Here is a 16,655-nt window from a genome sequence, read left to right as displayed (position 1 = left end):
TTTATCAGAAAAAAAGTGCGCGTTAGAATCAGGTAAATACGGTATTTTTTTCAGTTCAGTTTTGTCGTTAGCTGCGTAGCTTGCCGTTTGGGAATTGAGCATTTATATGTTGTCACGCCTGTGCGCAGGGCTCTGGTGAACAACCGCATCTTCTTCCAACACCCGGACCTAATTCGCGTGCTGCGCGTCAACGAGAACGTCATGGACGTGATGATCAACACGCTTGGGAAGCGAGCCCAGACTCAGTCCTCGGGCCAGGCAACGGCGGTGGCCGCTTCGCCCGCATCGCCGTCAGCTCCCGAAGCGGCTCCGGCCGACAAGGTACAGTGCCACGAGCCATGGTGCACACATGCAGCCAAGTTTCCTCAAAGCTTGTACTTATAGACGGCCGTCTCGGTCGTAGAAAATGGTACGGTAACACATAAAATGTGTTCCAAGTACGAGCATTTCTGAACCCTGGTGCAACCGTACCGGAACCTTGTTAACAATAGATATATGTATGGTGAATCATCGTGGTGAACAAGGCTTTCACTCTGGGGCCCAAGCGTTTGCTTTTTCAAACATATTTGTGTGAGTGTTGGTTTTTACTTGCGATAACATATGTCCCCGTCAAGCCAAGCTTGCATTCGACGCTCGACTCCCTATCGGGGCGCGCGATTATAGGTGGGTTTTAACTGTAAATGCAATAGTTTTGGAACTTTAGTTCGTGCTTTTACGATTTTTTACTCGTGTTTCTCAGACATCCTACAAAATACCACGGACATTTTAGAAAACTTGGTTTCCAGCTAAAACAGGCAGAATTTTACATCGCCGTAGAAAATTTGGGCGCCTTTTGGAATGTTTTGCGGTTTTTGTTCTAATAAAACTGTTTTGGCTCTTCCAGGACACGTCGCACGAGATGGTGGTGTCCTGCTGCCGATTCCTCTGCTACTTCTGTCGCACGAGCCGTCAGAACCAGAAGGCCATGTTCGATCATCTGGATTTCCTTCTCGAAAACAGCAACATCCTTCTTTGTGAGTTGTGAGATAGTTCGCTAAAGGCTGTTTAGGTGCTGTTAAATAACACGAAGGGGTAATGTTTTTGCGTAATTGGGAAATACACGGATAATTCCTACGTAATTTTCTCACGCATTGCGTAAATGTAAGAAAAATTTATATTCAACATTTGAAGCATTTAGATGGGAACAATGGGGGGGGGGGGGTTGACTGGTTAAGCGTCTGATAGAATAGCAATTTAGCAATTTCCTAATGTTCTTCCAGTCATGCTTCACCGTAGTAGTCAGGATGCTTCATTACGTTTCGTAGACTTACAGGATTACAAGCGCCTAGCGCCGCACTGGTTTGTTTTAAACCCTACCGACGTCTCTTAATAAACCTCTAAATGTGATCCGCGGGTGGAACATTCTGGCTTCGAGGTAGAGTCTTTGGTTGCTATCGTTGCGGGCTAGGTTCAAGTGCCAATAACCATACGTGCTTTTTTTATTGCAGTTGAGTTATGTTTAAATAAAACTATTCTAAATTCATATTTCTTCTATTTTTTGTTCGATATAACAGTGACTCGGTATGTCTCATATTGATGACCGTGTTTGTCCCCTATAATCGTGTTTAGCGGATGACTTCGACATGCTAAAAAGCGCGACAAGGCGGGGACACAAGAAGAGACAGTTACACAGGGGTCGCGGGTTCGATTCCCGGCCGTGGCGGCCGCTTTTCTGATGGAGGCGAAAAGCAAAAACTCCCGTGTGTACGAGATTTCGGCGCACGTTAAAGATCCCCAGGTAGTCAAATTAATCCGGAGCCCTCCACTACGGCGCGCCTCATCGCTTGCGTTGCGTCGGCGCGTTAAACCCTACAATCAATCACAGTTACACAAGACGAGCGCTAGACATCACCTGTGTCTTGGGTCTCCGTCTTGTTGCGCTTTTTACCATGTCGAATTCGTTTCCCAAATAGACCAGATTTCTGCGGTGAACAGTCTGTTTAAAGATGTTTTGCGCCGGGCTGGATGGGGCGGGCCGCTTGGGTGCGCTTGAAGAAAAGGAAGTGGAATTCCGATCAGTTTGACTTTAACTGTTGCTGCCATATGAGTAGAAACCTACTCTGGCTGAGTGAAGTTTCAGTTCGATGGCTCCGACCATTGGTATACCGAAAAAAGGTGGGCAGGGGGCGGTATTAGCTCCTCCTCCGCCCCGGATATGAGGTTGATGCTCTGCAATAGTTTACCGCTAGGAAAATGGAGACGATTGTTAATCTTTTGAGTTCTTTGCTGAAAATTATGCCATTTTATTCTCACCCTTTGCGTTCAAACGGTCACAGCTTGTTTCCACAACTTCTACACATTTGCAAACACGTGTTATAGGTATAGCTATTCTATCGCTGTGGGTTCCCGCAGTCAACTGCTCCAAAAGTCTTGTTCCCTTGCGATTTATCTGTCATTGTGCACATGAGGCACTTTGTTCAGATAACCTACTTCAAGTAGGTGAATGTATACTTCGCAAGTAAAACTTTCCTTACAATGAAATCGGCGTGCACTGTGCGCTGGTACGTTCGCAACCACAATATATATTTTGTTTTACGTAGAGGACAGCAAAACTTGCAATCTTCTGGAATGGACAATGCTGCTTCCGAACACACTAGGAGTGGTTATTACTGGCTATAAAGTAAACTAATTCGAAATGAAGCTGTGAACTTATCAAACAGTTTAAAACTTCCGGCCTTTTTGAATAGTGTTCACGAAGCCCTGAAGGCTTTACTGAAGTTTCTGCATAAAACTGGGATTTATATCTTCTTATACACCTGCCTCCCCACAGGATGACTCCACTTGCCTTCTTTACTATGCATAATTTTCATGGTTTCAAACTTCCCGTGCTTTCGTACCTCTGTTTCTTTTCTTTCCTGAACGGCTTCTTTTATATGCCGCACGGAAAAAATACCATGTACAAAAAAGACCAACTGCGCGTTTTCTGACGTCAAGCTGGAAAGCGATTCCCTAGATTGCTGCCTGGCATATACTGTTCACATGATAAAAGGTGGGAGAAGCGGTCGCGATATGCGGGAAATGTCCTTTGCGCTCAACGTGTGTCTCGCTCTCATTTGCAGCGCGTCCCTCCCTGCGTGGGTCCACCCCTCTGGACGTGGCATACAGCTCTCTTATGGAGAACTCCGAGCTGGCGCTGGCACTGCGGGAGCATTACCTAGAAAAGATCGCCGCCTACATGTCTCGTTGCGGCCTGCAGTCAAACCTGGAGCTCGTAGACCGCGGATACCCGGATGTCGGTTGGGACCCCGTCGAAGGAGAACGCTACCTCGACTTCCTACGCTTCTGCGTCTGGGTCAACGGTCAGTTCCCTGTTTTATGCTTTTTGCACGAAACGAAAATAAACCGTTCGCACAAAATAGTTTTAGCATAGCGGTTGCTGGCTTTGCAGCCTCTGCCGTTACCAAACGCTAACTTTTTGCGGCACGCAACACCGCCACCGCGAGAAGGGTTTTAGTACAGCGTTTCCTCGGCTTCTCAGTGCCAGAAGCTAACACTTACTGCGCCATCTCTGGAACCGTATGCGAAGCTACTGACTAATCTTGCCGAACGAGCCTGGCCCTCCGTGCCCTGGACCATTTCACGACTACCGAAACCAGCGGAATCAAACGCCTTCCAGTTAGCAATTGGTAGAAAACGTGCATAACGTATTACGAATATTCTCCTAGATAAGCACACTATCTATACTGGAAGCATCGAAGCTTGGAGGTACTAGTTTACGAAATCGCACTCAACGGGCAGAAGAAAAAGAGTGGGTTTGCGCAGACATTTTATTCGACTCGAAAGCAATCCATAAATTCGTTTCGAACAACGCAACGTAACGGCATATACTGCTACGCCGAAGCGCTAGAATAAGAAGCAAACTTTTGTCTCCTCGTAGTAAAAGTGGCACTCACTTTCCGCGATTAGCGGGGTCGAACAGCAAGTGACTTCCTTCAGGCTCAAGCCGAGAAAGCTTTTAGCCACACACTTCGTCTAGATCTATGCGAGGGCGAATCTTAGCTAATGATAGCTAGTCAACACCGTCTACCTGCAGGAGCAGACCGTCGCATTTCATCGTGAAGCCAATGCGTAAACAGCACACACACAGCTTCTGACGCTGCCATGTAGGCTCTTCGTTCGACCAGTCAGTGATGTGGCGTTAGTTTCGCCCACAGGGACAGCAACGCGCAAATCACGCGACGCGTTTAAGAAGCTAGCAGGAAAACAACTCGTTTGACAGAGTTCAAATTAGTGCTCATAGAAGAGCAAAAGCGTTGAGGTACTCCGTTTTAACCGCCGCCATGTTGTAAACACAGGTATACGCTAGGCGCGCAAGGGTTCTGAGGTAAGCACGTTATTTTGCTGAAATAACGTGCGTTTGTCTTACGTGCGCAAAGCACAAAACCAAATTTGCGTACTGCGCATGAGCAGTGCGCAAGACGCGAGAGAAAAGCGTTCGCTAACATTTTGTGTAGGGCTGAAAACGCTATAATAAAAACTCGGGAATGTCCTCTAAAAAGGCCATGAATAGAAAATAGAAGTTGGGTTCACTAGAAACACTGGTTTGTCCCGATGCCAATGATACAAATATTGCCGCAAAAGGGATAATCGAGTTAATATATAGAGAACACACACTGCAGTGGCGATTCCTTAGCCCTTTTTCAGCCATTATTCAATGACGTCACAGAATATTGTCTGTGCGGTTAGCTGCCACCGACCCCACTGTACTAGAAGGTAGAGGTGTGTCGTGCGAGGGAAAAACCAATGGAGAGCGCATCCCTTTTGCAATGAAAAATTGTATGGAGCGCAGGGGTTCCCCAGCAGTTAAGTTGGTGTACGTTATTGATGTATGTTACCTTGTTGTGGTGCAAGTTTTGCGAGTAGGGGTCAGCGCACGTCCTTCCTGTATCCCGAGCCGCTTTGCAACGCGATGGCTGAGTGCATTGTTCGCCACCCACCGCTTTCACTCGGACGGGGGCTACTTGAGAGGAAAATTGCCCAGCAGTTGTGCCCGGCGCCTAAAGCCGGCGGCGGCGGCGGCGATGCTTTGCGGCTTCCCCCACTGTTGTTGTTGTCGGCCGAGGACGGTGCCGGGGCGCGGGGCGGCAAGACACGCCGAGTGCTTCCGTCGTTAGTGGGACGAGACCACGCCGTGTTGATCGACGCCGATTGACAGCGGACGCGGCACGCGTTTGTGGCGACTAATCTGAGGAGCTGTCCTTGTCTAGTAGTAGGGCCCTCAGTAAATAGGTGCCGGCGATGGCGGCGCGGTAACGTTCAGTGGTCGTAAGGGCGTCGACTCTTCCCTTCCCTTGAGAACGTCTTTCCTCGACCTAAAGGGGCAGTAGGGTGAGGAGCTGACGGGATTCAGGCAGGACCAATGGGGATGAGGAATAGTCGGGGCGAATGGAGAGTACATGTGTTCTTGGCTGTGATTGGGCAGCATATGAAATTGGGATTTGTGTATGCTGTGTTTGATGTTGATCGGGGGACGGCGGCGGGACGACACGAGGGACGGTTGTGTTGGTGCACGCCGGGGTGAACGCCGCCGTCTCACGCACTGTTTACATCCCTGACTCTCCGTACATTAAAGTCTACTGCCACTGTAATACGCTTCGTTGCCTTCGACTGCACCACCGGTTCTCGGATCATCGAGGGGGCGCCAATTCAAGAACAACGGAATTACAAACAATCCGTCTATCATATTTACTCCAGCGAACTCCTGTTGCAGACAGCGCCCCCTCAAAGTTTTCAAACCATACTTAACAGTTATTTAACGGATTTTATAAAACTTTATACCATAAAATAAATAAATAAGACTATTTAGGGCAATACAAGAGGAATAATTTAACAAACATAACTTTTTAAACCAACTGGTGAGCAGCGGCCGCCAGGGGCGCTGCCTACAATAGGAGTTCCTCAGCAGCAACTTTCACCGCAGAGGCTACCCCCCCCCCCCTCCAAATCAGCCCCCAACAACACACCTCTTTGTTCCAGTACACTGTACACCGACCAACGCCGCCGCCAAGAAACGTGACTGGGAGATTTTAGTAGGGCTTCTACTCCACTTTCTTCATATCACTTGCACGTTAACCTGTAGTTAACACACTGAAAAAATTTGTTTTTAGTGCTGGCACATTTTACGTCACTCCCGCTCATAACACGTCACTGTGGCGGAAAATTTGAGTTTTCAACCTTTGTTTCAAGTTTTTAATTAAAGAATGTATTTCGCGTCTGGTGCACAGGTTAGTATGTTGCCAAAGGCTAGTTATTTCAAATCAAAGAAAGTTGTATTTCTTTTCCATGGCCCCTGTAATAACCAAACTGTCTTAACTCTTGCCCCGCCTCGCTATGGTTGGGGTTTGGGATGTAGGAATGAAAAAAAAAATAACAACATACTACAGGCCATGTATTGTAGACATCCGGTAAATATTTACGACAGGGCAACAAAACATTTAACAAGGGGTAGCCTAATCTTGGAGCGACAATGTCGCATGTCCCTTACATATCATAAGAATTTCATACGCACGCACACAGCCACACGCGAACGCACACATTCACAGGCTCTGACCTCCTATATTGATATCTGCTTCTCGTATCAAACTTACCAGCGCCATTCGCCTTCTGGAGGTAACTCACAGGCACGTAGTGTATACCTTTCTAACATGTTTAGCATGATAATTCCGAGTGCATGCACAACACTCAGCAGAAATTCTGTCGTTCAAAATTCAAACATTTTGTGGGTGTAACCTGCCGAAACTACACGTGGGCCATGACCCTCTCTGTAGTGGAGGGCCCCGGAATAATTTTGACGAGTTTGGATGTCTAACCATAATCGAAGTTAATACACTTGGCGCTTCTGCTTTTCGCATCCATCAGAAAAGCGGATGCCGCAGTCGGCAATCGAACCGGTGTCCTCTGAACAACGCCTTGGCTCGAACGGGTTGAAAACATGCTATCGTACCTACGCGAGGGACGGTAGAGAAACGTCGCAGAACAGCGTTAAAAGTTTTTCATTTACAATATACGAAAGGAAGCAATTCAAAACCGGGTTTTTTGAGGCAGAAATGTTGCCGGGAGAAAAACATTTTCTCTCCGAAAAAATCCCGAAAGGTTCAACCAGCACGTAAAGAGGGAAAGCTTTCTTAGTGAGACCGATGGCGCCATGTCAAAAAACCAGTGCATTTTCCCATTGACAGAAAAGCTCTGATGAATTATCTGGACACGGCGAGTGCTTGAAACCGGCTTTTATTGTGTCAAATACGGTTAGTTGAAAATCGCGAAAAAGGAGAGGTGCTATGTAAGGGAATAGAAGCATCGATCATGAAGATGGAGGGCAATAGTACAGATCCATCTCATAAAGCACCTATCGGTATGGATTTACATCGTTCGCAAATGCGGTTTCTTAATGTGCGAAGAATCGTCGCATGGGTTCCCTCTTCGTTTGCGATTTTGTTCTTTGAAGGTTGGATTATCGATTGGACGCACTTTCAGCGATGGTTAGACGCCCTTTTAGCGAAGGCTTTTGACGCGCTTTTGGCACAGTTTTGATGTTACACGGCTTTTGCATTTCTCTCCATTTTCTTTATGCTGAAACATATTTCAGCAGAAAAACAATCAAATCGCAAAACAAGAATCGTTTATGGCAGGTTTGAAAGCTATGCAGCCAGGCGCTTTGTCGATCTATTTTAGAGACGTTCACTTCTTGATGTACCACGCCTGCGCATGCGCGCAACGGCCTGGCTCAAGTCGGAACTGCTGGAGCCGGGACACTTGCAAATAAACGCCATTAAACAGATATCTCTTTCACATTGTCCCATGTTATCAAGCGCAATCCTATAATCGAGCTGTTCATTGTCATAGCATTAGGTGCGGAGTACAGCCGGTAAAAGGCTTGTCTATAACACAGCTTTCGTACTCTCAGCCCTACCCTGCCCCGCGGGTGCGGGATTTGAATAAAACTACTGCGGAATTCTGAAGTCTTAGCCCTTCGCTTTTGCCTCCGACATGTTTGGAACGAGTATCTTCAGGCAGTTTTCGGATGTAGCTGGTTGAAGTTGAAATCGCTGTTATAGACAAGCGATTTACCGACTGTACATTAGGACCGCACAATGTCCGTCCGCATCCTTGCGCATACCATTTACAATCGCAAAAAATCACATAAGCACCGGCAGGATTCGAGCCTGTGTCTGGTAGACCAGACGGAGTTAGTGTCCGTCGTCTTAGCCATTGGGCTACGACCGTGAGTAAGTACGAAGAGTCAAACGGCTTACTCCATCACCTGTAACGGTTCGGAGTACCTTAGGACCTTCTAATGTCCGTCGGCGTCCATCCGTGCGCACACCACAATCAAGCGAAAATCAAGCGAAATTCGATTTGAGCCGTGAGTTGCAGTTTCATTAAGAAATAATCAAGGTGCAACTCACGGCTCAAATCGAATGACGGTCGGCGGGCGCAATCGATGTCACTCGGGGCGCAACTTGGATGTCATTTCGAGTTCCCGTACTCCGAACCCCCGGAATAATCCACGGAGCTGCCTTTTTTTTACCTTTAGGAGACCATCGTTAGCATTTATTCCCTCTGTGAATGCTAACCCCCCCCCCCCCCCCCCTTCCACCGCCGCCGCCTCTGCCACATTGAGAGTTTGTTGTCCCTCACGCCATGAAGGAACCGTAGTCTGGTAGCCCTAGAAAGCTTTGCTTCAAAAACGGCGTTTCACGCATGCAATGCGGTTGGCTGAGATGTCAAATGACGTGAATATTTAAAGATACTACGGCAGTTGCGACAACAGTCTGAACCTGGCTTAGGTCGTTCGGAAGCCTTGACCGACGTTCGATTTTTAAAATCTTATATAGCTCGTTTATAGAGCCTTTCAGTGTGTCTCCAGGGCGTGTGTATACCTCCGCGTGAAGAGGCGCATCTTGGGGCCGTCTCAAAATTTCGACTAAAGGCAATTCCATATGGTGTGAATTTGCCAGCGATTTTGTTACTGTGTTACTGCGACAATTTGGCTACCGCAGTGGCGTTCACAAGGGCACTTCGGTCATTCCAAACACTTGAAAGTGTGAGCGGGAGGGACACGAGGGAGTGGAGGGAGCGCCGAGTCACGGAGCCAGCTAAATTTAATCCGCGCAGCTAGCAGACGTGTGGGCGCTTTGGTGAGCCCTAAAGGGAAGATGAAGTGGTTTTATAATTAAAAGAAAAGTTGACTAGCAGCAAGTACACATTGAATAGTTCCCGTGTACAAAATATTTTCGCAATACATCCAATAGAAGCGGCGCAATGCGCAAACAAAAATGTCCCGATGCCCAGCCCCCATCTCGCCGGGCGATGCCGGAAGACCGAAAAGCGCGGGCGAAAGCCGGCTGAAAAACGTCATACCTGGACTTCCGGCCGGATCAGCCGCCTCTGCCATGCTCTTTTCGCCGTGTTTCCTTGTGAATGATACTTGTCGTTGTTGGGGTTGATAGCAGTTATATGTACAAATTTCGTGTTCAAAAAGTATGCACGAACGCCAAACGAGGCATACGTTACCATGCCGTATTCCTAAGCAGGATAATCCACGCCGGAATGTTTGATAACATACGGAAGCGACAACTGAGATGGCTGTGCTTGATGACAGAGAATATACTACACTACGTTAGATACTTTGTAACACGCTCCAATGCGTTTTTCTTTTTTTGTTTTGATGCGACGGACGTGAATGTTCACATTAGATTCTAGATTTAGGAAGGATGGGGAATACTGCTGTACTTTGACCGGGGGTGTTTCGTTCCGTTCCAGAAACAAAGTCACATTTGTTCAGGAAATACCTGTTTCGTTAAAAGCGTCGGTTTTCTTTCCCTATGGGCTTACAGCAGTGTTCAAAAACCCAATTTTTGGGGAAACTAAAACAAGGGGCCAATCCTGATAGAAGTTCTCTCCTGGCTAAAAGGTAAAATGTATTCCTACAAAGCAACAGAACGAAGACCACCACATTACTTATTTTGCAAGTATACATGCCACGATAAGGTAATATTTGTTGGGAATGAAAAAACACCGGTCCGAACCACCACCGTGCCATAATTTGTGTTGACTGCGGGGCCTAATTCTTTGCACAAGATTCTGTGTGCCTGCATATTATAGCCTGGCAAGCACTTGTTGCCGCTGAACCTCAAATGTGCGCCAATAATAGTCATTGATATATAGTACGACGAGACTAAAAAAATTAGGAGCGAAGAGTAAATATATACAGCCTTTGTCCGACTAGCGCGGTAAATGCTTAAATCTAGAAATGCTGAAGCAGGCCAACGATTCATTATCACAAACGTTTGGTGATTATTACCTAAAGTAACGTAACTACAACGTAACTGCCTTGTCCGACTGGTCTGTTAATTAAAACGAGGGGGCCGTGATATTGTAGGAGAATGCGCAATGCACACGCAAAAATCAAGCCCTACTAGAGCCGATAATGCTACGGAGGCACCAGTATGCTACAGTGTTTTCAGAATAAATGCATGTCAAGCAGTAAGACGCCACTCATCGAAGTGGAGCTAGCGATTGCGGAGGCGCCTTAGCGCCGCTGCCCACATGGCGCGCGCGCGCGCGCGCTCGTGTGGGTTTCTGAATGGGGATGGGTAACGGGGCTGGGGTGGGCGACAATGAAGAAAGGAAATTCGGAAACAGAGTCCGCTTGTTGGTAATGCGTGTACCGGCAGCATATGTCTCGCATATACGTTTACAGCGCATGAACGCTATTTTTCGCGCAGTGCACACGTACGTGCTTTTCGCTGGTAGATTGTTTATAAAACGCCGCCTAATCTTCGGCATAAATGGTTTCGTATATAGGAGCAAACAGTTCAGGTGGTACCTAATATTAACATAAGAAATAGAAACCCCTTATGCTGGTTGCCTAATTCCTAATTATTTTCACGGAACCCTCTAACCGACGCCACAGTTACGGCTTTGGGATTCTCAGTCGTGTAAAGCAAATTTAAGCTCCAAGATAATTGAACCAACAGCACGGGAAGTTATAAAATAAACTTGCAGTCATGTGCGAACAATAAACTGCAAGCTAAATAGCCGAAAAGGCAAGCGCCGCTGCCGTGCGATCGTTCCCTATGCTTCCGACAAGCCGCACGGCCGAAGGGTGTCCTCCTTTGACGTCATGACGGGCGCAACCAATCAGGGGCGTCAAAAGACGAAAAGCGCGCGTCTTTCAAACGGGACCGCGCGTTTTGCTAGATAAATGCCAGTTGGACTCATGCACGCTAAAATTCAATGTGATATTTGGAGTCAGCGTGCAAGAAACTATATAAACGTGCCTTTAACTCATTTTTTTTGGAAAGCGCTTCAGCTTCCCTTTAACATACATACTGTAACATACATACTCATGAAGCACCCGACTGCATGCCGCGCTTGTCTGAAAGTTATGAAGCATAATTCTTAACCGTGCAGGTGACAAGGTTCATTCTCTGCTCGCGCTGGTGGCGTGGTAATGTGTTGGTCTTCCTCATTTCGTCTTCCCGTCTGTCTTTCCGTTTGTCTCGCGTCGTGATTGCGTCTCTCCGCGTGATGCCGAGTTAATCTCCAAATTTTGACTAACCAGAGGCGGAGGGTCAGGGTGGGTGGGGTGGGTAGGGAAGAGGAGACGGGGCGCAGGTCGCGCCCGGTCACTCGGCTAACTTTGAGCCGCTAGGCTAGATTTGTTGAAGTTTTGGCCAGCTTTTTGCTCACAAACTCGTGAAGCAGCCGACTGTATTCCCCGCTGGTCGGGAAGTTACAAACCTCAGTTTCTACCACGTTTGTTTTTCGTGCAGGTGAGACGGTGGAGGAGAATGCCAACCTGGTGATCCGGCTGCTGATCCGGCGTCCCGAGTGTCTGGGGCCGGCGCTGCGGGGCGAAGGCCCGGGGCTCTTGGACGCCATCCGCGAGGCGGTGCGCATGTCTGAACGCATCACGGCTGAACGCCAGCAGCAACAGCAGCAGGTAAGAGCTGTGGGAGTTCAGACCGCGCTTGTCAGTGCATGGGTTTTAATTATGTGTAAATGAATGAAGGTGTGGTATACAAGATGATAGTGAGCAGGATTGCTTAAAATGGCGGTTTCGGCACACATTAACGATCCCCAGTTCGTCAAAATTAATCCGGAGGCCTTTACTACTGCGTGCCTCATCGTCTGTGCACAGTCGGCGAATCAAACCTCATGATCAATCACAATGAATCAAATAAAATGGTTGCTTAGGATAATTCTGTATTCAAGGACAGGTCATGGACAAAACAAGAAAACAATTACATGAAAAATACTCACCTTGGAACCTCGGAAAACTTGCGAGACGAATTTGCCAAAATTTTAATGTATTTACACCTTGCAGATTGTGCAGATACTGTGACTTATTGCGATGGAGCTTGGCCAGTGCGGTGATATTTTGCGGTCACCGGAATATCAACGACTCTCTTGCTCTATCTCAGACTGCACCCTGCCATTAGCTGCCGTATTTGTATCATCGCAACACACTTTAATATCCAGCATTCGCTCATTTAGTGATATACCCACGGGATTTTCAGCGGATACGTGTATCTGATTCGCGCAAAAAAGGAGGGACTATAATGTTGCGCTGCGAGTGGAAACAAGTATGACAAGCGAGAAATGTGTACAGATACTCTTCTATATATTCTGTGTTCAACAGATCCCGGCGAACATATGTAACTGGGCTAAAACGGTCACGGTCACCCTAAGACACATATATTCGAAGGGATTCAAAATAACAGTTGCCAAAAGTTGTGTTTGCTGCGCTACAATTTTTAAAACTTCGTTCAAGTGTGTTTACAAAAGTCAAGTCTCGGCTGCGCAATATAGAACAGTGGGATCTTGCCTCCAACGGCTTCGCGATTCTTTACAACGCGTGATCGCAGCCATTACAGGGTGTCTACCTAGCGGGTGAATCGGGAATTCTGAAGACTTTTGGATAGTCTGCGAAACCTCGGGGAATTTGGGCTTATGCATAAAAATCCCGAATTTTTGAACATCGAAGAGAATAACCCAAAATTCGATATTGCTTCGAATTGAATACCAGTATTAGAAAATTAGCATGCATCTTAGATGCATTTGGAAGTTCGAAAACATGCTCCGGCAATTCTCATCGGGGTGCAATGGGCTTTCTTTCCCGCACTTCGGTGACATGCGGCTAAACGGCAAACAGAAGGTGCTGTTTGGGGGGGCGCTTTTCATCTTCTTAGCATTGGGCGAACTTCGCCCTTGTGGTTCTCTCATAGCGAAAAGAACACGCGGCACGGTTAATAAAATTTAACATTGCTTCCTTAAAAAAGGTAAGGAAAGCGCAAAAGCTAAAAGCGCGTGCAACCTCCACTGATAGTGCGTCAAATCGGTCATCAAACCTTCACAGATCCGAATCGCCAACGATGATGGAACGCATACGACGATTTTTCGCCCACTACATAAACGCATCTACGAAGGATTTAAATGTATACAGACATGTGGTTTATCAGATTAGTGTACTATTGCACACCTGATTGATTGTGGGGTCTAACGCGCCGACGCTACACACGCGATGAGGTGCGCCGTAGTGTAGGGCTCCGGATTAATTTTGACCACCTGGGGATCTTTAACGTGCGCCTAAATCTCGAAAACGCGGGGGTTTTCGCTTACCGCCTCCATCAGAAAAGCGGCCGCCGCAGCCGGGAATCGAACCCGCGTCCTTGGGCTCAGCAGCTGGACGCCATAGCCACTGAGCCACCGCGGCGGGATATTGCACACCTTCTACGTGTTCCACGTGTATTGTTTTAGCTAGAACCGGTCCTTTTTGCCATCTTCAAGGGGTAGTTTTGGCACAATGAAATCCCGGTTTCACGCACACGCCCTGTGTCCAGAGACCTTATCACAGCACTTCGGGCAACCAACTAATCTAAGGAGATGTGCATTATCTTTTATTTTACAGAACCCCATCGGTGCCACTGGGGAAGCTTCACTTTAAAAACATACCCTCAGACATTCCGCATGTATGATTAATCAGGGAAGCAGTGACGTCACGTAGATGCTCCTGCGCACACAGTTATTCCTTGAGTTGTGATTCACGCAGGCGCTCTCACTCTCACTTACTACTTCTCCAAACTGCTTTTTTTTTTCGCACATTGTATTCAGGTTTCAACGGTCTAGTTTTGCGATTACACAAGACCGTTGAATTTTCTTTTCGGCTAGCCAACCGCTGACTTAAATAACGAAAAAAAAACAGGTATTCTAAACGATCAACTTCAGTCAACCATGTACTCATGTACTATGTCAGTACGAAGCTGGGATTTTTTTCTAGAGAATCTAGAGTGTGTTGACTACGGCTGTTTGTAAGCGGTTACGTTATAATTATGCTAAAAGAAGTATTTTATTAAAGCGACTACTTATATGGGTAGACGAAAGGACATTCGCGGGTGCTTTTTAGGCTAAAAACGTTTCCCAGCAATTACCGGGCCCAGACCACCCTCAGCATACTGAGATTTAGCCAACTGAGGGTCGCCTGCTTTCTCTGGGTGCTCGTAGAATTTACCAAGACCCACGTTTGGTTTGATATCTTCCTGAGATGTTTGGAACGAAACAAAACACCAAATGCAATAAAGGCCAATATTTAGCAAGTTACTATTCTTTCATGGAGGCAGATTTAAACCCCAAATAGATAAATATCTTGTATTTAACTCATCCAAAATCGCACCTGAGATGCAGTTCTTGGTTTGACTAGACACTGTTTCATTGTCATACAAATGATTTTAGTACAGAAGTGAGTTGTTATTTTTGAAAGGAATTGCGGGTTTACGGGAGTAATAAAGTGAAAAGAAGCGTAATATTTAAATTTCAGGCTACACATCAAAAGCATCAAGGTATTTTATTGTTACAGAAACGTTTAGTTCTAGAGTCGTTGTACCTATTACACCAGGTTGAGATTCACAATTGGCTAAGGCATTAACTTCGAGGAATGGTGCAAGCGTTACCAGTGCGTAACTTGCTGTCAACATCAGTGCCGGAAGTCCTGAAGCTGCAGTTCGAATATTGGCGACTGATTTTTCATTTCACCAGTGTACGTGTCCTATATTAGGTATGAGCGATATTTTGTTATGAATTTTTCCCGCGTTTTGTGAAAAATAAGGGAGAGGTGTACCATAGCCTTGCCGCCAATAATTAGGTTTCATCAATTTCTCTTGCATCCTTATTTTCATTCTGAAGGGGGTGCAGAATACATCGGAATAAAATTGCATTCAGTTGTATCCTACGTGAGCGTAAGTTACGTTCATCATATTAGTCGTTTGAGTAGTGCTATTAATTATTGCGTCTTTTTTTGCAGGCTTGAGAGAATAGTGGCAAGCTGTGAAGCTCTTTTTCACCGCCCATTGAAAGTAGCTACGCAATGGACATTTTTTAAAAGCCAAAGCTTTCTTTGTGGGACCGATGCTGGTCTTTCAAAAAACTAAAGCATTTCCCCACAGACCGTTTGGTCGACGAAAAGGCTCTGATAAGATCTCCGTACACAGGGCGCATGCGTGAAACCGGGATTCCATTACGCACAACGGTCACTTAAAGGTCACGAAACAGGAACAATTTTACATGAGACAATACACGCATCGATGATGAAAAAGGGGTATACTTTTTTCTCATAAACCAGCTGTCGGTGTACATTTATTTCGTTCGTAAACGCGTTTACGTAGTGCGGGAAAAATCGTCGCATGGGTTCGTTCTTCGTTTCCGATGTGGGTCTTCAATATTTACGATAGATTAGGCGCACTTTCACCGAAGCAAGGACGCACTTTCAGCATTCGCTCTTACCATCCAATAGACAGGGTTTGGTACTTGCGCCTTTCGTAACCCATAGGATTTATATTTAATTAGGCCGGAAAATTTGGCTACTTCTTTACACGATACTGAAGGCATTGCTAACGTTGAAAGAGAGGACAAAGGAGAGAAATACGCTGGAAGAACGCTGGCGAACACTCGAATTAATCTCGGATATTTCTATCCCCCGTCTGGTTTGTCATCGCGAACAATGTCATCAGAATTTATAGGCATACGACCGCGGTTAGTCGAGCTTTTCTATCCTCACGCTTGATTTTTTTCCCTCATTCCTGTGGCAACCCTCCCCGACATCGACGACAACGTCTACCAGGGCACCCTGACAGAGGAGCTCGGCGAGGACGACATCGACATGGGCGCGGCCATCCTGAACTTCTACTGCACCCTGGTGGACCTGCTGGGGCGGTGCGCTCCGGAGGCGGCCACCATCGCGCAGGGCAAGAACGAGAGCATCCGCGCCCGGGCCATCCTGCGCTCCCTCGTGCCCCTCGACGACCTCCTGGGGGCACTCAGCCTACGCTTCACCCTCCAGCAGCCGCGCAAGGGGGATACCAGTGCGTGGGGCCTATGACTGTTTTTTAAGCGCCAATTCTCCAAGCTGGTTGTGATTTTAAAGGTGCACTGAAGAAAAAACCGAAGTTAGTCTAAATAGATAGATTGGCGTTCCCAGAAGATGATTATACCAGTCTTGGGGCCACTACCTTTAAAATAATTGCGTAAATAAACAAACCATGAACTCACCAGTCGCCCCGCAGAGCTGACGTAGACAGCGGCTGACCGGATGTTACAAGAGTCATGTGGCGAACAGC

The 16,655-nt window shown here is 46.9% G+C and overlaps 1 protein-coding gene across 6 annotated transcripts in view; it reads left to right on the top strand.

Moving 5' to 3' along the window:
• The window catches only part of Ryr (Ryanodine receptor), a 405,814-nt gene that overhangs the window by 260,717 nt on the left and 128,442 nt on the right, over window positions 1–16,655 (top strand). For all 6 annotated transcript variants that reach the window (XM_077672818.1, XM_077672817.1, XM_077672813.1 and 3 more), the window contains exons 54-58: window positions 129–321; window positions 884–1,013; window positions 3,099–3,338; window positions 11,817–11,986; window positions 16,160–16,400. In XM_077672818.1, the coding sequence (XP_077528944.1) occupies window positions 129–321; window positions 884–1,013; window positions 3,099–3,338; window positions 11,817–11,986; window positions 16,160–16,400 (974 nt within the window). The remainder of the gene's footprint in view (window positions 1–128; window positions 322–883; window positions 1,014–3,098; window positions 3,339–11,816; window positions 11,987–16,159; window positions 16,401–16,655) is intronic.

This window comes from Haemaphysalis longicornis, unplaced genomic scaffold (assembly GCF_048455015.1).
Source record: "Haemaphysalis longicornis isolate Haplotype H1 unplaced genomic scaffold, Haemaphysalis longicornis Haplotype H1 scaffold_6, whole genome shotgun sequence".
Lineage (NCBI taxonomy): Eukaryota > Metazoa > Arthropoda > Arachnida > Ixodida > Ixodidae > Haemaphysalis > Haemaphysalis longicornis.
This window is presented reverse-complemented; position numbering and strand designations above follow the sequence as displayed.